The sequence below is a fragment of the Heterodontus francisci genome, chromosome 24, assembly GCF_036365525.1.
Source record: "Heterodontus francisci isolate sHetFra1 chromosome 24, sHetFra1.hap1, whole genome shotgun sequence".
NCBI classification, from domain to species: domain Eukaryota; kingdom Metazoa; phylum Chordata; class Chondrichthyes; order Heterodontiformes; family Heterodontidae; genus Heterodontus; species Heterodontus francisci.
This window is the reverse complement of record NC_090394.1, coordinates 28264156-28284925: the sequence shown is the minus strand read 5'-3', so window position 1 is coordinate 28284925 and position 20770 is coordinate 28264156. Positions and strand designations below refer to the sequence as shown.

The following is a 20770-nucleotide window of genomic DNA, read 5'->3' as shown; positions in this document are numbered from 1 at the left end:
GCGCAGCTAGTTCTGGAGCACACGTCTTCAGTGCTATTGCTGAAATTTTGTCAGGGCCCATAGCCTTTGTAGTATCCTGTGCCTTCAGCTGTTTCTTGATATCATGTGGAATGAATCGGATTGGCTGAAGATTGGCATCTTTGATACTGGTGACCTCAGGAGGAGGCTGAGATGGATCATCCAGTCAGCACTTCTGACTAAAGATGGATACAAATGATTTAGCCTTGTCTTTTGCACTGATGTGCTGGGCTCCCCCATCATTGAGGATGGGGATATTTGTGCAGCCTCCTCTTCATGTCAGTTGTTTAATTGTCCACAACCAGTCAAGACTGGATGTGGCAGGATTACAGAGCTTAGATCTGATTTGTTGGATGTGAAATCGCCTAGCCCTGTCTATTGCATGTTGTTTCTGCTGTTTGGCACACAAGTCGTCCTCGGTTGTAGCTTCAGCAGGCTGATGCCTCATTTTGAGGTATGCCTTGTGCTGCTCCTGGCATGCCCTCCTGTACTCTTCATTGAACCAGGGTCGATCCCCTGGCTTGATGGCAATGGTAGAGTGGGGGATATGCCGGGCCATGAGGTTACAGATTGTGGTCGAATACAATTCTGCTGCTGCTAATGGCCCACAGCACCTCATAGATGACTAGTTTTGAATTGCTAGATCTGTTTGAAATCTATCCCATTTAGCACAGTGGTAATGCCACACAACACGACAGTGGGGACCCTCGATGTGAAGACCGGACTTCCTCTTCTCAAGGATTGTGCGGTGGCCACTCCTACCAGTACTGTCATAGACAGATGCATCTGTGACAGGTAGATTTCTGAGGATGAGGTCAAGTAGGTTTATCCCTCTTGTTGGTTCCCTCACCGCCTGCTGCAGACTCAGTCTAGCAGCTATGACCGTTAGGACTCAGCCAGCTCGGTCAGTAGTGGTGCTACCCAGCCACTCTTGGTGATGGACATTGAAGTCCCCCACCCAGAGTACATTTTGTGCCCTTGCTACCCTCAGTGCTTCTTCCAATTGGTGCTCAACATGGAGAAGCACTGATTCATCAGCCAAGGAGGGTGGGGGTGCAGGGGGTGGTAGGTGGTAACCAGCAGAATGTTTCCTTGCCCATGTTTGACCTGATGCCATGAGACTTCATGGGGTCCAGAGTCAATGTTGTGTAGTCCCAGGGCAACTCACTCCCGACTGGTCGTCACTGTCTCGGCTTCCATTGCAGCACAGGTGGAAGCCGTCCAAATATCTCAGTGCTACAGTGGAAACTCAGACAGAGGTCATGAGATCCATGCTTGCTGCCACACAGACTCAGACTTCAGCCATTGGTAACCTTCTCCTTGGTGAACCTGAGTCATCTTCGACATTGCTCCTAGTTCAGATGGAGATGTGAGAAGTTATCCCCGAAACCCTTAGTGAGTAGGGCCCTCTGTGGAGAGTCCTCCTCGTCCCTCTTCACAGAGCTTCCCCTCTCTGCAGCCTCTGCTCCTTTTGTTGGTCCTGTTTCAGACCCAGAGGCACTGAAATGACAGCCTCCATTCCTCTTGCAGACGACATGTGAGCAAATGCCCTCCCTGAATGGATGTACAAGCTCATCAACAGACCTCCAAAAACAAGCCACAGTACCTCCACAAACTCAGGCAAGCAGAAGTTAGTCAAAAGCACCTCACCTGCAAGTTAGATGGCTCGTCCTTTAAATTGCGCTGGTGGGAACTTCCTCATGCAGCTGAATGCATGTTCACCTGGGAGTAGCACAGGTGTTCAGTGAACCTGTGTCCTCCAAGTTTCAGGAACTTGCGTCAAATCAACTGGAACGGCTGATTGAAGTCACTATCAGAGCTCTCCTCACACTACCAGCACACACATAGTATGGCCACACCAGCACCCTGCCCAGAATGGGATGCTGTGCTGGAAGTAGTCAACAATGTGGCTCATGCCTTTTTATACCTTCAGTTACTATGGAGCCCAATTTCGCAGCTTACATCTGTTGTTGTTGGTCTAGCTAGGAGAGATTATTGAGTCTTCACTAAGTTTTAACCATAACTAGTTTATTACATATTAGAGAACTATATACAGGTTTACAGCATTATGTCTCACTCCACTGATGCCATGCTGCTGCTTCTTCAAGTCTCTCTCTCATGTGATCTTTTACATCATCATAGTGAGAGATGTTACTCGCACTGTCCCAGACATAAACCCTTTCAAATCTTTATACCAACAGCACTGCAACCCACAACCGCACCCCCCCAAGTCTTTCTTCATTTTTTTTATACCTTCATTTTTATTTTTTACACACTACCCCATCTCCTTCCAATTTTCTGACATCACAGATACAATCTGTCAGGAGACTTCACAACTCTCCCTGATAGTGTTGTCAGACTCGGAAGATCAGTTGTCTTTCTCTGAACTCTTGTTTGTTGACTTGGACGGCCTTCATTAAGGTTTATAGTATCAGGTGCTTTCTGAATTTCAGGTTCAACATCTGATTCATCCAAATGACTGGTTGACATCTTTGATGTTTGAGCTTTCCTTAGTAGTTGTCTCAAGGGTTCAGTAACGTACTAGATTGGGCAGAAATTTTGCCAACTGATTAACCATTCCAAGGAATTGTTGAAGATCTTGGACAGAAGTCGGAATTAGGAATTCACTCATGGCTGTTATCTTATGTGGGTCTGTCATTATGCCCTTGCTACTAACAATGTGCCCTCGGAAATGAATAAACATTTTTGAGAATTTACACTTTTCATTAAGTGTCAGGTCTTCTTCTTGTAGCCAATTCAAAACTGCTCGAACCCTCAGGTCATGTTCTTCGATGGATTTCCCATGAACTAAGATATCATTCATATTGCATATTACTCCTTTAAGGTCCTGTAGAATGCTCGACGTAGTTCTTTGGAATATTTCAGGTGCTGATATTATACTGAATGGTAAACGATTAAAACAAAATCTTCCGAATGGAGTAGTGAAGGTTGTCAGTAACCTTGACTTCTCGTCCAACGGGACCTGCCAAAAGCCACTATGCGCATCCAGCTTTGTGAACATGGTACTTTTGGATAACTTTGCCAAGCTTTCGTCTACTGAGGATATCAGATGAATTTCTCTTACGACAGCCTTATTAAGTTAAGTTTACACAAATGCGAAGATTACCGTTAGGTTTAGGAACTGGAACCATTCCCGAACAACACTCTGTAGGTTCAGTGACAGGAGCAATGACTCCCATCCTGGTCATCTCTTCTAACTGATATGGGACTTTCTTCAGTAGAGGGTGTGGTATCTTCCTAGGCATGAAAAGCCAAACAGGTTTAGCATCTTTTCACAAAGTAATACTATATTCGATTTTAAGACTTCCTAGACCAGAACATAATTTCGAATTAATCTTGCTGCTTCACTTCTTCCATTTTCCTGATAAGATTAAGATTCAGATTAAGATTAAGATCTATTCAAACTTTTCTACTTAAAAGTAAAATTCTTGATCCTATAACCCATACAGTGTTTCCAATATCTGCTTTCCCTTGTACTGGAGTGTTGCCTGTAGCTTTCCCTTGACTTTCAGTTCAACCCCTCCTTGAACATGTAACTGAGTTTCCGTTGGTTGCAGGCACTGCGTTGATAACCACGGGTTGTTGTTTGATAAAACTGTTACACTAGCTCCAGTGTCTAGTTTAAAGTTGGTGATATGTCCATTGACATATATATCTGCAGTCAGAATGCATGATTAGGGTTATTGATCTCACCAGGGAACTTTTCTGATTTCTCTTCTGATGGAGATTGTTCAACTTCATTAATAGCTCTATGTGTGAAGACATTTCTTTTAGAACCTGTAAAAATAGAGGTTTTACTTTGGCACTTCTTCCCAAAATGGCCAACTTTCTTGCAGTGAAAGCATTCTGCTTTGTTTACAGGACACTGTTCGTGCCTGTGGGTCTTTTAGGCTCCACACACTGGCAGGGTTTCATGGCGTCTTGCACTTTCTCTCCCAACTGCATCTCCTTTTCTGGCACTTCATTTACAGTCCTGTGCTTAAGGAATTGTTTGGTCATTGGAGGTTTCTGGAATCAAACTTTTGCTTCACCTCTCAGGATTGCTCTGTTCTGTTTACGGACCTCTGCTTGTCACATCAGCTGTATTGCTTTGTCTAGGGTGAGGTCTGCCTTAGACTGCAATAAATCTGATAGGGATTCATCAGCAATACCTACTACAATGCAGTCTCGGATTAATTCGGATTTTAGATCTCCATATTCACATCCTTCAATCAGCCTGAAAAGGTCATTAATAAAAGCAACTACCGGTTAACCTGGTTTCTGGACACTTCTGTTGAATTCTGTTGAAGTCCCAGGATATTACTGCAGTAGTTCCTCAGGGTAGCGTCCGAGGCCCAACTATCTTCAGCTGCTTCATCAATGACCTTACCTCCATCTCCCCTTGATGTTCAATGGTATTAATATCAATGAATCCCCCACTATCAATATCCTGAGGATTACCATTGACCAGAAACTGAACTGGACCAGCCATATAAATACTGTGGCTGCAAGAACAGGTGAGAGGCTGGGAATTCTGCAGCAAGTAACTCACCTCCTATCTCCCCAGTGCCTGATCACCATCTACAAGGCACAAGTCAGGAATATGATGGAATACTCTCCACTTACCTGGATGGGTGCAGCTCCAGCAACACTCAATAAGCTCGACCCCAACCAGGGCAAAGCAACTTGCTTGATTAGCACCCCATCCACAACATTCAATATCCACTCCCACCAGCACTGACACAGTTGCCCCAATGTGTACCATCTACAAGATGCACTGCTGCAACTTACCAAGTCACCTTCAACGGCACCTTCAACAGCACCTTCCAAAACCACGACCTCTACCACCTCAAAGGACAAGTACAGCAGATGCATGGGACCACTACCACCTGCAAGTTCCCCTCTAAGCCATACACCATCCTGAATTGGAATGATATCGCTGTTCCTTTGTGGAAGTGAGCAGAAAGGCATGGCACTATGCTAGATGGGAAATATAGCCAAGTTAGGAGTAGTCACTTTGCTGAGCTCTGATGAAATGATTTAAAGCTTGAGAAACTGCAATGAAATAGTTAAAAGTAAAGGCTGAGAGTGTGAGATCGTATAAACTTACAGGCACTGGTAATTGCAAGGATATTTGTTCATTCATGACTTGATTGTGTAACTCCTTGTGGTTTGGAACAAATGGATTCCTGTGAGACATGCTGGCCATCCCTGTGTGAGTGATGATAAGGAATGAAAGGCCACACTATCACTGTATACTGTTGCTGCTTGGTGTTACTTCATGATGTGACTTGATAGAGATTACAGGATCCCAGGACTTATGACAATTGTGGGAATCAAAATCAGTATCTTGTTTCTAACTCTTCTTCCTTTGCTAATTGTCTTAATGTCTGTTTTCTTTTAATCTTGCTGGTACAAAACGATATTTTATTAGTAACAAGTATGTATTGAGAATGGAGTGTATTGTAACCTCAGTAACAGATGTACTGCATGTCACCACGTGGGTGAAGTCGAATTGTACCGCACTGATTGGTTAAACAAGGAGGTGTAGCATGAATCTTAATGTATAAACAGTAGTACCTGTATCACAAACTTCACTTACTCTGGGGGGGGACCCGACAGACTCTGGTGGAGTCAGTGCCGCTGTTCTCAGAGTAAGTCCGCTGGCGACTGCGCAAATAAAGTAATTGATTTTACCGACACATCCGACTCGGTATATTTACTGAACCAGACTGAAGGCAAAAAGAACTCAGATTAACATTTTGGTGTCAGAAGTGGGATCTCAACAGACGACCGCCGATCATCAGCGAAATCAGAATCAGACTAGTAGAGGACGGAGAGAGAGGAAATGGGCCCCCGAAGTGAGTAGTTGATGTGTGACCACGCCGGTTTTCCCCTGTCTCGTAGTCCGATAAAAGTTTGATCACTCGCTTATGGTCAGGTAAGATCGTCTGGACGAGATCAATAATCAGTCTGGCGGATTAGAAAAGATAAGGGTCAGTCGAAGTAGGTACGACTGAGGTTAAGGTTAAAGTAGGTTGTATTGACTACGACTGAAGGGTGATTAAAGTCAGTGTCGTTTTAGAACGGCTGACACTCAGGTTCAGTCTGTTTCTTTAGAGGACGGCTGATGGGGACTGAGGTAGAATTAAAGTAGGTCGTATTGACTATGATTGAAGGTTAAAGTAGGTCGCGACTGAAGGTTATGCGAGGTTGTTTGAGAACGACTGAGATTAAGGTTTTATTTTTTATTGTGAGTAACTGTTTAGATAATTTGTAAGTAATAATAGTTTGTAATAATAGTTGTAATTATAGTTTGTGATAATAGTTGTGAATATGGGAAACTGTTCAGATAATACAAGTGATCCTGCCCATTACAAGTACTGTGTGATAAATATCCGGATAAAGGGAAAGACTTCAGACAATTATCGGCAGCCTTAAATAAGAAATTAATAGACCAATGGCCCTTAGGGGGGACAAAAGATTTGGAAGTGACTAAAAAAAAAACCCAAGAAAAAATCTGGAAACAAAATAAAGGCAATAGGGCCAAAGAATTAATTGGATTATGGATACAATATTGTCAGGAGAAAAAAAATAGAATCCTCCTATCAAGTTGGCACGAAATCGCCCTCAAATTAGGAATACCGATTAGTGAAGGGGGAAACCAAAAGACTCTAAAAATTCCCTGTCCCATGTTCGTCTCCTTGTGTGTGGTTCGTCCTTTGTTTGTGTTACTGTGTCTATTCGTTTTCTTGTGTCGTTTGTTTTCTTTCGTTTTAATGCTGCTTGCTTCATAGAAAAGAACTAGGGTTTGAGAAAGTAGAGGAAGAATGGGCTTGACGGCTTGTAAGGAGGAAGGGTTGCCCCCGGGGACAAGTAAATCATGTCCTCTGGAGAAAGGCGACCCACGTCCGTTTGCCCCCTTGAGAAAGACGCAGAAGCGCCACGGTAAATATGTGTTTTAAAGATAGGTATGTTTTAGAGTAAAAACAAGTTACTGTGTCTTTGTTCTGTACAACTTGTGTTCTGTAAAACTGACTGTCGTTAACTCTTTGTTGTCTGGCCTTAATGATGAGAGAATGAGTCTGTTACTTTTTCTATTTTTACAAGTGTATATTTTGTGGGAACCTTGAGTCATGTTTTGGTTGTGAATTAGTTGAACCTGTGTGTGTTCCTTGACATCGGGACAAGGGAATTTTGAAAGAGATTTGGTATTTTGAATTCATAACCCATTACAGAAATCAATTTTCGAAGTTGTTTAGAATTGAATGAGTGTGAAAAGTGATTGTTGAGTGTGTTCATTTCGATTTAGTGTTGTGCATGGGATATAAAATTGAATTATATTTTAAGTTAAAATTTTTTTTTAAAAAGCTGGTTTTGCAACTGTGAAAAGGCAAGGAACAATTTTGTAAGAGATAAGCTTCAGCCTTGAAGGTCTGAAGATGTTTGGCAGAAATCCAATTTGAAGTGTACCACTCCTGCTTTAATTGGCGTTCCAGTTTAAAATCTGTTCTAGTTTTTTTTTGGAGTTTAAATTAAAGACATGTTTTACTGACTGTTTTAAGTGGCAAATGTTAGGAATTGGATATTGGTCTAAGGGAGAGAAGGATAAACAAAGGAGATATAGGAAAGATTCTGTCTGTTTAAAGTTTGTTTAAGAAGCAGGTGTTGACTATTTTGTGTTAAGAATGTTAAATAACTTTTACTTTAGTTTTTGGTTTTATTACAGTCATTTGAAAAGGCGCCTGAAGAACAAGAAAATGACGTAATTTACCGATCTTTTAAAATAAGCACGTGCTATTCTGTTCTGTGTGTAGTTAATAAGTAGTATAAGTTAATAAGTCTGAATTGAATTAATACTATTAAGGTTAATTGACCTGTTTAAGTTGAAGAACTGGAAATTTCATTTGTTGCCACAATGAACTTTCAAGTTCATTATTTCATGTTTTGGAGGAGTCTTCGGTTCCGGACAGAGGACTCACTCATATAACATTGGCAGTTTTGATTTTAAATATTATTGCAGTGAATTGGAATTTGGAATCATCTTTGTTAAAAAAAAAATAATAAACCTTGGATTAGAAACCTCTTATAAAAGATGCCAAAAAAATAAGTTTGGAAACAATTGGAGTTTAATCTAAAATGCTGTCTTTCCTGATGGAGATGGTTTCCTTTGAAGTTGATAATGTTACTAAAGATTTTGTTGTTTGAAAATCCTAAGGATAAAAAAAAACATTTAAAAAGGAGTTTAGTTCTTTTCCATTAAAAAAAAGGTTACGTAAAGCGACGCAGCGGAGAATGCTTTGCTCCGCCCCCTTGGAGACAAGCAAGAAATTAACCCTGCTGCAACCATCCTTATCAATGAGACAAAGTGCTTGAGAAGGAGAGATAGTTGCAAGCACTTCTGTCTTTAACGTACAAAAAGTACAACCAAGTCTGGGCATAAGAAATTGGAATCGATAAACTAAATTAAATTGATATGAGTGGTTATTTAAAGCATTCAAAGGGAAATTTACTGTTATTTGAATTTGGAATAATCTGAGATGTCAAAAATCCAGTTTAATTTGGCAAGTTATTTTAGGAATTAAAATGTCATCGAAGGTAAAATAAAACATAAACAATATACACTAATGTCTGGAATCAAATGGAAATGTTTGATTTCTGTTTTAAGGAATTATTAATATTAATTGTAAAGGTTCTCCAGGGCTCAAAATGAGAGAGAATTATAATTAATGGGAATTGGCAATCAGATCTGGCTGATGCAAGCGCTAATAAAGGAATTCTGGGGATAAACAAATAGTGAAATAAACAGATAGTTTCCAAGAAGCCTCGAATTTTCCAGTGAAAGTCAGGAAAGTGTAGATAAGACTGGCAATTGATAGTTTTCTCTTGGAGATATGAGTTTTTAAAGAGAGCTACATTTGAAAGTCTGGCCATAACCTGAGACATCAGGACCCTGCAGGGGGAGGTAAGCAAAGATCTCAGATAGACACCACCGGCAACCACCCCCCCACCCCCCCACTTTTCATCACCGCTGATATTTGATCTTTTGATAACATCACCTGAGAGTTCAGAATATGTGGCATGACAGTGGGATACCAGTGCAAGTGTGCAGATGTGATTTGTTATTTTGAAAGCAGCGGAAGCATTTGTGGCATTTTCAACTTCAAAGGCGAGCAACCCTAAGGATACCAAAAGGATTGAAAAAAAATAGATTAAAATGGAGTGTGGTTTTTTTCCGATCAGAGAAGGAAAAGGTTTTGTAAAGTGACGCAGCTGAGACGATTTTGCTCCGCCCCTTGAAAAAAAAACCCCCGCTGCAGCTGCTGTTTTTCCATTTAATCCACCACACAATTTTGCATTGCTGAGAGTAAAATTTATACATATTGGACATTGTTAAATTTTAAATTTCTAAATTGACAGATAGAATTGGACAAATTAACCCACTGGGCTCAGGGGCAGAGCCACAGTGGATTCTTTGTGGGTTGTTTTTAAGCAGGTGACGGCAGGCCATGTGAGAATTGATGCCACGGCAAAAGATCCAGCAGCTTTGAGAATTTAAGACCTTAATTGCAGACATCAAATATCACAGCATCTTTATCAATGAGACAATTTTCAGCATCTGCAGTATTTTGCTTTTATTTTAGTAGACAATTTAATCTACCAGGTGTGTCAGCTTTTGACAGCAAAGGCCCTCAAGGGACCTTTTGTGTCAAAATCATTGGGGGGGTGTACAAGGGAAGGAGCCAACAATCAAACCAGCATTGTACAAGGGAAGGAGCCAACAATCAAACCAGCATTCAAAATTTATCAAACGGACAACAAGCTCCAATCACCCCGATTACCCCCACATTTTAATTACTAACAAGTAAGGTTACGACCCAACAGCCACAAGTGACTGGTCTCCCTTGCCCAGCCTTGACTACAGAAAATGAACTTGCGATAATAAAAACTAATAAAATTGTATATGATAACATAAAACTTGAGTTGGTACCGGTTATATTGAATATGTCAGATATCCAGCTACCTGGCTGGTGCCCTAAGAACCGAGAGTTGTACAAGGTTACTATAACAATTGCTGAGACAGGAATTTGGTAATGAGGGAATAATAAAGGGAAAGAGACATAAACATAGCTTAGTGAATAACGCAGCCATAGTCCTTAATACGGGAACTTCAATTGTCAATACTATAGATTTGGAAAATGTGGACCAGAATGTTAGAACACTTAGCTAGTAAAGGATATTTTGAAAAAGGAACAAAAAGGACTGAGTGGTGTAGCTAAAGTAGGAAAGACTTGATGAATACGGTGACAGGAAGGGTGATGAGACTGCCAAGGTATGTCGTAGCAGGTAGTGAGGAAATAGGACCCGCAAGAGAAAGAGTTAAAGATTTGTGAAGGAGCTCTGCATAAGGTGAGGCAGGAGGTTCTATAGAAACATGATAGAGGAACAGACAAAGGTGCCTGTTGTGGAAGGCAAAGTAATGGTAAAGGGAAGGGCCGATAGAAATACATGGTACCAACTAAAAAAAATATAATCAAGGGAATAATGGTAGTATTAATAGGCATTTGGACTATTATTAGATGGGTTACTAACTAGGCAAGGATTGTGGGGAACGAAACCTGAGTACAACGGGACCATATAGATAATTTCAAAAGAGTAGAGATGATAAGAATATAAATTAACTCCTGAATTCCCCAGGACATGTTCGGTCCCCACAGGTAGACATGTATCCCTCATCGGGGGATACTCACAACATGGACAAGTACTAACACCTGGTGACCACCAGGGCAGTGTGTTTAAATTACAGATATAAACACTAGTGGCAAATGGGAAAGAACCGGACTGCAGTGGCTGTGGGGCCTGATACTAATATCCGGAGAGGAAGAACAAAGACCCGGTAATGGATGCACAACGGATTAATGAAAGGAGTATTGATATGGACTATATGAACTGCGGGGCATTGCACAACATGTTGGATGGGAAGTGTGTACGGTGTTCCACAGATGACCATGCTAACTGCGTGACCAGACAGAAAGGGGAAGGGGTAACTGAGAGCTGTGTCTTTAGAATTGTTTGTGCCCCTCCCATTGGGCAACAGATCATAAGGAAAGTTGAAAGGAACATGGATGTGTGTGGGTACATCGAGCCCAAGGGAAGCGTTGTATGATAATGTTAAACATGAGATTGTGCCTGTCCTGGTCAATATCTCAAATGCCGGGATATTGTACGGAACAGGCAAGAAATATAATAGTGTATTAAGTAAGATTGTAATGCAGCAGGCTGCTGATGCCATGGGTGCCACCAGATTTAGAGGCCAGGATCAGCTTTATAGAACAAAGAGTGGGATAGTTAATGACGTTGCTACCAGATTCAATACCGGTGCCTCCATAGTAAAATACAGTTAATACTGGCCATAATATGGGGCATGCTAGCTTGCCGTTCATACAGGCGCTATGTGCAGCGAAGGAGGATGAAAACCAGAGCAAAGGCAAGGGAGACAATTTGTCTATCTAGAAATATTATTTGAATAACCAGTAACATATATTAATGAACAGTGACATTTCAAATAATGAAAGTGTTTGTAGTACATATGGTCCATGGATGTTAGAACAAACGAAGGAAAATTGGAGGCAAATTGGTGCAGGACAGGTACCAGTTTGGATAAATTACACCCAGTCGGAGAATTTAGCTAGTCACACAAATGATAAAATTACCAGGTGCCAAATCAGAAAACTTAAAGTATGGAAAGATCAGGAATGTGTAAATACAGGATCTATGAGTATTGGAGTAGTGTTGGGAATACCTGTAATTCTGAGAGATAAGCTAGGGATGCAATTATACAAAGTAGAAAATACAGGAATGATAAGGGGAAAAGATTACCAAAAATACAATGATATTTTACCCTATGTTATGGAAATTGGAAAAGAGGTAATTAGAACAATATTGTCCATTGTCTGAGTGTAGTCTGGAAAACCAGGTGGTCATACATCCTCATCCTAAATATAAAACGGCAGAATCAAAATGTGGGTTTAATGCCACTGTAAATTACACCATGGAGACTAGGAAAGCATTGTCAGAGCTAACCCATGTGGCCTATATGGGAAAGGGGAAATATTGCTTAACCACCACAGTGAAGGAGTACCAGTATGGACATAAACGGACTTGTCCGGTGAGCAACAGTACATTTTGGTTCAACCCACAAATACCAACCCGAGTAGGGAAGATGGAGTTGGTACAGATACATAAGCAAAAGACAGAAACAATAACTGTGACAGAAAGTATTAAGGAGGATTTGACTATTCAGCCATTGCCCACACGCTTGGGTAAAGAGAGACAGCAGCTAGAAGTCATTGCTGTAGTGTAATACAATTTGGAACAACAGTCGAAGATGCAACAAGATGAGATTGATGAGATAAATGATTCTACCTGGCAGGATGGCAGGAGGACTTATGGAACTGGGGGTCAGACGTGCAGATACACCCCTGGTTTAGAATTATCTCCCATGTCCTGATAGTGGTTTTGGGTATCATGGTGTTATATGTGACCTACTTAAATTGGCAACTTTAGAAATTAATTAGGCGATGTAAGAGGATGTATGAACACAGGTTGGACAGCTACCCGAAAAAGCAATCTGTATTCGAACTTACTCTATAAATGGATAGGCAATTAGTTATGCCACACAAGGGTAAATGTATAACCTATTCATATATTGTTAAAATGAATTAGTGAAAGATCAGTATACTCTAAGAATGAAATTGCGACTGTATTATGTTCGCACAATTGATTGATTATGTAATAGTGATGTTTAAATTGTGCTTTCTTCAATATTACACTGCTTATGCTTTTGCTTTGCAAATGAAATTGTAATTGTACAAGTGTATCACCTTTTATGTTGTAAGAAAGTAGTTGAAGCCCCTGCAAAACTTATGCCTTTACAGAGTTCCCGCAGGCCCCTCTTATGGCACAAGCAGGCAACGTATTGAGTGCGACCCCTCTGGGTGTTGAAGGCTGTTTCTAGACAAATAGAGACCATTAAAGGCACCTAGGTGGGATCAAGGGATTGACTTTTAAAAATGTTTTGAAGAATCGAAGGGGGGACTGCGAGAACAGAATTTAGATTTTAGAATTTTTAAGAACAGAATTACATGGGAACATTTAAGATGAAACAATTAATCAGTCATGTATTGCTAACAAGCTAGCTTCAGTGCTGTAGGGAGGGACAGCTTATCAGAAATGACTTCATAACTTCAGGGCTGCAGAGGCAACTTGGCCTTGCAGCTGGTACAGCGAGAGAGCGAGACATTGTACTTCAACAGCACTCTTCTCATCACCCAGACATGACAATCCTAGGGAAAGGCTAGAATGAAAAACCTACCGACCAGGCTAATACACGCCCCCTTGTTAGAGGGTGGCTCAGCCTACCCTTCTGATTCAGCAGTTGCTGAGTTTTTTATATTTGCTTTTATATTATACTGTTTAAGTATCATTTGAATAAATAGATCCATATAATCCTAGTGAATATATATATATATATATATATATATATAATCATATAATAAGTTGATCAGTAGAGAGAAGGTTATCATAGAATGATAAAAGGGGGAATGTGGAAGTGAGCAGAAAGGCATGGCACTATGCTAGATGGGAAATATAGCCAAGTTAGGAGTAGTCACTTTGCTGAGCTCTGATGAAATGATTTAAAGCTTGAGAAACTGCAATGAAATAGTTAAAAGTAAAGGCTGAGAGTGTGAGATCGTATAAACTTACAGGCACTGGTAATTGCAAGGACATTTGTTCATTCATGACTTGATTGTGTAACTCCTTGTGGTTTGGAACAAATGGATTCCTGTGAGACATGCTGGCCATCCCTGTGTGAGTGATGATAAGGAATGAAAGGCCACACTATCACTGTATACTGTTGCTGCTTGATGTTACTTCATAATGTGACTTGATAGAGATTACAGGATCCCAGGACTTATGACAATTGTGGGAACCAAAATCAGTATCTTGTTTCTAACTCTTCTTCCTTTGCTAATTGTCTTAATGTCTGTTTTCTTTTAATCTTGCTGGTACAAAACGATATTTTATTAGTAACAAGTATGTATTGAGAATGGAGTGTATTGTAACCTCAGTAACAGATGTACTGCATGTCACCACGTGGGTGAAGTCGAATTGTACCGCACTGATTGGTTAAACAAGGAGGTGTAGCATGAATCTTAATGTATAAACAGTAGTACCTGTATCACAAACTTCACTTACTCTGGGAGGGGGGACCCGACAGACTCTGGTGGAGTCAGTGCCGCTGTTCTCAGAGTAAGTCCGCTGGCGACTGCGCAAATAAAGTAATTGATTTTACCGACACATCCGACTCGGTATATTTACTGAACCAGACTGAAGGCAAAAAGAACTCAGATTAACACCTTCACTGTTGCTGGGCTAAAATCCTGGAATTCCCTTCCTAACAGCACTGTTGGTGTACCTATACCCCAAGGACTGCAGCAGTTCAAGAAGGCAGCTTACCACCACCTTCTCAAGGGCAATGAGGGGTAGGCAATAAATGCTGGCCAAGCCAGCGATGCCCACATCCCATGAACAAATAACAAAAGTAGAATCATTTTGCTCCTCAGATTGGAATAATTATCAAAAGCTTTTCAGACTTCTTCAAATTTACCTGATTAATACGTTGTCTTGCAATATCATCTGCTATTCCTCCTATGGAATAAAGTAAGGTGTTGACTTGTTCTGCTTCAGACTTGCAGTCTAATTTTGAAGCAATTTTGTACCTCAAAAATATTTTTCTCCAAAGTGACCTGTTTTGAGTTTGATTTGGTCCTTCCATGTATCCAAACTTCTGAGGTAGTGTAAATTTAAGGTCCATGACTTTTCTAAGTAGTTTACTTTCCAGGTAGTTTACTTGCTGTTTTAAATTTTCCTTCCAGTGTTGGAAGTTCTCCCATGCTGCTCAGCCTCGCACTGACTCCCGCTGCGGTCACTGTCTTTCCCTGGGAAATCTCTCTGCTAGACTCGGTATTTATCTCTTGACGTAACTTTGCAGCATTATTTCAATAATCTCCTCACTCTCTTTCCCTGAAGTATCGAGTATTTGCAGCCGCTTTTTTTTTCTCTTGTGCTGCCTCGCGTGTATTGCCACGTGTAATGGCGCTGACCTCAGATCCACCCTTGCTAGCGATTTGGCTTTCCCCGTGCTGCCTGCCTCGTGCACCACTAAAAATAATTTTCTACCCGATTTAAGGGTTGCTCACTAGATCCTGGTCCATTGCTTGGTTCTCTGACTCGAAACCTGCGATGGCTGCACCAGAATTTCTTTTTTCACAGACTACCATGCCTCTGTTGTGCAGCCTGAATGCCTCTGCAAACCGACTCCCTGACTCTCCCCATGCCTGCACTTTGTCCATAGAGCAGCTCTGCAGCTCCTCACAGCTTTTTCGCGAGTTCTGCAGTTTCGGTGGCACTTTTTCCAGGTCTGACTTTCCAAACTTCTTCAAAGTAGCTTTTCAAATTTTCTAGGTTTTGCATGGTAAGAACCACTGCTGTTCACCATATTGTATGTTTGGTCTAGCCAGGAGAAATGACGGAGTTTTTGGTAAGTTTTAACAATAACTAGCTTATTACATATGAAAGAACTATATACACATTTACGTAAGTGTGTCTAACTCCACTGATGCCATGCTGCTGCTTCTTCTTCAAGTCTCTCTCTCATGGGATCTCTTACATCATCATAGGGGGAGGTGTCCCAGACATGAACCCTTTCAAACCTTCATACTACAATATCCTTTTTATATATGCTGACATTATTTGGATTGAAATCAGAATACACGGACTGCAAAAAGGCCGGCAACAAGGCCCAGACAGTGAGAATCAACTGATGAGTCTTAAAGGAGGGGAGATCATATAAAACCCTGTCCTCTGAAATAAAGACAGTAAAGGCTGGAAATACTCAGCAGGTCTGGGAGCATCTGTGGAGAGAGAAACAGAGTTAACGTGCTGATAAAGGTGCTGTTCCTGAAGCTTCCATTGAGCTTCATTGGAACATTGCAGTAAGCCAAAGACAGTGAGGTCAGCATGAGAGCAAGGTGGACATTGATAATGACAGACGACTCATAGATCGGGAGACGATCCGCAAAGCGGTTAACCAATCTGCACTTGAACTCCCCAGTGTACAGCCAATTGCACGGTAAGCAGCGAAAACAGTATCCTAAATGGAAAAAAAGTACACGTAAATCACTGTTCAACTGGAAGGAGTATTTGGAGCCTTGGATGGTGAGAGGTGAGGAGGTAAAAGGGCAGATGTTGCATCTTCTGTGCTTGCATGGACAGGTGCCGTGGGAAGGGGAGAGGGTATTGGGGGTAACTGAGGAGTGGACCTGGGTATCAGAGGGAACAATCCCTTTGAAATGCTGAAAGGGGAGGGGAAGATGTGTTTGGTGATGGCATCACGCGGGAGGTGGCAAAATGGCGGAGGATGATCCATTGAATACAGAGGCTGGTGGGAGGAAGGCAAGGTCAAGGGGAACCTGATCATGGTTCTGGGAGGGAAGGGAAGGAGTGACAGCAGTAATGTAGGAAATGGAATGGACACAGTCGAGGGCCCGAGGATTTAATCTCTTCTATCTTCCACTCTATCACAGACTTTTCCTTTTGTTCTTTTTCCCACCCTCCCCCATTTCACCTGCTTAAAATTTATTACATCTCTAACTTCTCCCAGTTCTGACGAAAGGCCATTGACCTGAAACATTAACTCTGTTTGTCTCTGCACAGATGCTGCCTGACCTGCTGAGTATTTCCAGCATTTTCTGCTTTTGTTTTGATTTCCAGAATCTACAGTATTTTGCTCTTGGATTAGTGTTTAATTCACTGCCACTTCTCTTCCAGGAATGCCCACCTTGAAGAAGTTCTGCTCTTCTCTCTGACGGGATTTCCATTTGTTTCTTTCACTTTGTTCACCTTCATTGCTATTTCCCTTCTCATATTTGATCAGGTAACTACTAAAACTCGCTTTCACAACCACAACTCCTTCTGCAGCTACTGTCTCCGGCTCGGGCTTATTCCACATGGTTTCCAACTAAAATTCCATCCTTCATGTTTTGGATCCACCCAGGATTATCTCCTAGACATTCAGAATTCCTCAAACTGCTGTTCTCACTATGTTCTGAGATCCACACTCAACGCCGTGCACTGCCACATGCACAGTCGTGACCTCTGTTTTCAGCTGCACTGACTCACTTTATCTCAAAACTGTTCCAGTCCAGTTTCATTTCATCCTTTATCTCATCAGACAAAGTAACAAAAACTTATTTCTTCCTTTCAGGTGCAAAGGATCACAGGCTCCAACTCATGGGTACCAATACCCCTCCAGGTCTTCCTTCCCCTTCACTTCCATCTGACCCCATCTCTTCTTCTCATTTTACCTCTTGCTGTGTATCCACAATACCCTCTGACCTTCCCCTCTGTCTCTGAATGATTCTGTCCTCAGCAAAAGCCTCAGCTTTAGCCCTTTACGCCCCACAGCAATGAATTTGGAGCTCAGCATGAGACTGAGCTCTTCTTCTTTTGCCTTTGCCTCTACACCAGGGTTGTCCAACATTCGGACTGCCAGCCAGGTTCCAGCCCGCCAAAGGTTTCCATCTGGCCCACAGAGTAAACTGTACTGGCCGTTCCTCATCCTCGCCAGGGGTCTGTGACTGGAGATGAGAAATTTCCCACTGTCTTCTTCTTCCGGAAAGGCTTTGAAAAAGGTCGCAAGTCAGTTTCACAGCTGACAGGTGCTGACAGTGGCAACAGCAGTTTCCCAACTACGCATACATTTGTGGTTTTAGTCTGCATTTGCTGACAATGCAACCACTAGGTGGCACAGTACTTGCACATGCACAAATGCAGGCTCTTCAACTGGAACATCCATTTCTGTGAAGTTCAGGCAGCTGCCAGGATTAACGATGGTGCTGCTCAATTTATCAGAGGAAATGCTTATGGCTAGATCTTTCCAGGAAACTAACCTTACAAGAGGTTCGGTGGAAGCCCAGTAATATTCTATGTAGTTATAGGATACTAACTGTAATCCTCAGATTCATTTAATATTCCAGTAATCCTATTAAATACAAAAGGAATTTTATGATTGAACTTCCGTTCGAATTGGCACCCCGATCGATGGAAAAGAAAATCAGGCAGAGTATAAAATGTGCTGCCAATTAGTTATTGTGATTAGTTTGTATGACTGACCAGGACTGATTTCACTCGAACGCAGCTACTAGCTCCCGCCCCGCTGGCCGATCTTCGCACCGCCCCCCCACCCCCACCACCTCCGCAATTCACTTTCTCTTCCCTACCAGCTGCTCCCCCTCACTCCCCTGCCCGATTTTTGCCCGCTTGCACCACCCTGCTCTCCGGCTGCTCGATCCCCCCAAGACACTCGCTCCAGGCCACACTGCTTCCCTCCTCCCAGCCACTCACTCCCACGTTTGATCAATCTCCATGCATCACCTGAAGAAGCGGGATAAATAGAAGGATTTAAATTCCTTATGAGGATAAAATATAAGTGTACATGAGGTTCTCCAGTATGGAAGCTGTATTTTTATGAGCTGCAATGAGAAGTTATTATGTCCCATCACAACCAGCTGATTCGCAGGTAAAACTGGTTAACACAGAACAATCAATCAGTTCACGGAAGAGTCAGTGAATGTCTTGTTAATTTCACTCCTAGAACAGTGTAAATTAGCAGATCCTTGGAGCAAAGTGAAAATGATTTGATGGGCTCGGAAAGGTTTGTTGTGGAGGATTGCAGATCTGTAATCAGACACACAAATTACTCACTTCGTCATGTTGGCCGGTTCATTCAGCTTTGCTTTCTTTTCTGCAACTTTCACAAGATTTTCTGCATAGTGTTTGATTATTGAACACATCTGGGGAGGAAAAAAGGGCAACTAAAGTAAGGGATGGACACAAAGCTGGACTGGATCCAAATATGGTCATCTGTATTACTGGAGATTTTATTACATGACCACCTGTCTCCAACACCCCTGACCCCCTCGCACCTCCTGCCCCCCGCACCCCCACAATCGCCTCAGCCACACTCTGGCCATTGGTCACTTGTCATGTCCATCTCTTGATACACCACCTTCCTATCCAATAAGAAAATGAACAGACCCTTCATTCCCAGATTGGATGATTTTTGACCGCCAATCAGCATATTATCCCATGTCCAATATTTACAACGAGTAAACAAAGTGCTCAAAGAATTCCTTAAAAAAAAAGCCCCTCTGATTTTTTCTCTTGGGTTGCTCACTGCTCCTGGAGATTTATCCCAAATTCCTGGAGACTCCAGGGTAATCCTGGGGGAAATGACAACTCGAGACACAAATGATCTGGAATCACTGAAATTTAGTGAACTCTTTCTTAAAACTCTTGCTTGTACTGAGGTTTGTATCCATATCAGCCACCTCAATGAATTCTTGGTCTTCTCCCTTAGAAAATGGCCGACTTCACTCTGAAATCAGAAGCAGGCAGACCAGACCTATAATAATATGGAGAGCAGGCGACCAGGGCACAAAATGGGAATCACTTTATCTCAGCTGCTACACAGGTTAGAATACATCATCACTGCACTCGCAACCTGCATGAGCTCACAATCTCATGTCTCAAATTTAAAATTTTCATCCTCCTGTTCAAATCCATCCATGACCTCTCCCCTGTCTAACTCTGCAACCTCCTCCGGTGTTACAACCCTCTGACATCTCTGCGTTCTTCAATTCTGGCCTCTAGTTCATCCTTGATTTTCGTTGCCTCATCATTGGTGAGCACGCAAACCAAGCGCTGGAATTCCTTCCCTAAACCTCTCCACCTTCCTCTCTCCTCCTTCAAAAGGCTCCTTACAACCTATTGTGACCAAGCTTTTGGTCACCTGTCCTAATATTATGTCATCAGGATCAGTGTCAAATTTTATCTAATGCTACTTTGAAGCACCTTGGGACATTTTTCATAGTTAAAGATGCTATATAGATGCAAATTGTTGTTGTTAACTCACAGAACCTGCTCTCCTCATCAATAGAAAACATTTTTTTTTAAAGCAGGAAAGGAAAATGGAAGCCACACCCTGTATCAACTTAATCTGACATCAATTATGTCAAAATCAGTCAGATTATTAGATATTTTACACCTGCATAACCTTGTGTTGCAGAATAGAGGTCAACATGCTGATAGTCACAGGATACAAATCATTTGTGAGAGCACGATGGCTAAAGGAATGTGGATGAATGGACATATTGAGTTTTTTTTAAGCCTTCTTTCAGTAGATCTACAAGAAAAAAAAGAGCAAATAACTTGCATTTATATTGTGTCTTTAAATGTAGGAAAAGTCCCAAGGTGGAATCAAAAATAAATGGATGCCAAACCAAAGGAGGAAATATTTGGAGGGGCGGCCAAAGGCTCAGTCAAACAGATGGGATTTAAAAGGAGGAGGGGGATGTGGAGAGGCAGTGAAGCTAAGGCAGTGAATTCCAGTGTGGAGCCAAGGCAGCTGAAAACATGGCCGCCAATGGTGAGGTGAGGGGGATGAAATGGGGAAGGGGCGCAAAAGGCCAGAGTCAGAGAAACAGAGAGTTTGGTAGGGGTCGGGGTAAGGACTTTTCAGAGATGGGGAGGAATGAGGCCGCGGGAGATTTAAGCACAAGGGCAAAAATGCAGGGCAAAAATCTGCATTGAAGGCATTGGGAGAGATGGGAAGAGGAGTGGTATGTGA

The 20770-nt window shown here is 41.9% G+C and overlaps 1 protein-coding gene across 2 annotated transcripts in view; it reads right to left on the bottom strand.

The window, feature by feature from the left end:
* The window catches only part of LOC137383269 (cytochrome P450 3A21-like), an 83582-nt gene that overhangs the window by 27590 nt on the left and 35222 nt on the right, over positions 1-20770 (bottom strand). For both annotated transcript variants that reach the window (XM_068055809.1, XM_068055810.1), the window contains one exon: positions 18847-18935. In XM_068055809.1, coding sequence (XP_067911910.1) covers positions 18847-18935 — 89 coding nt within the window. The remainder of the gene's footprint in view (positions 1-18846; positions 18936-20770) is intronic.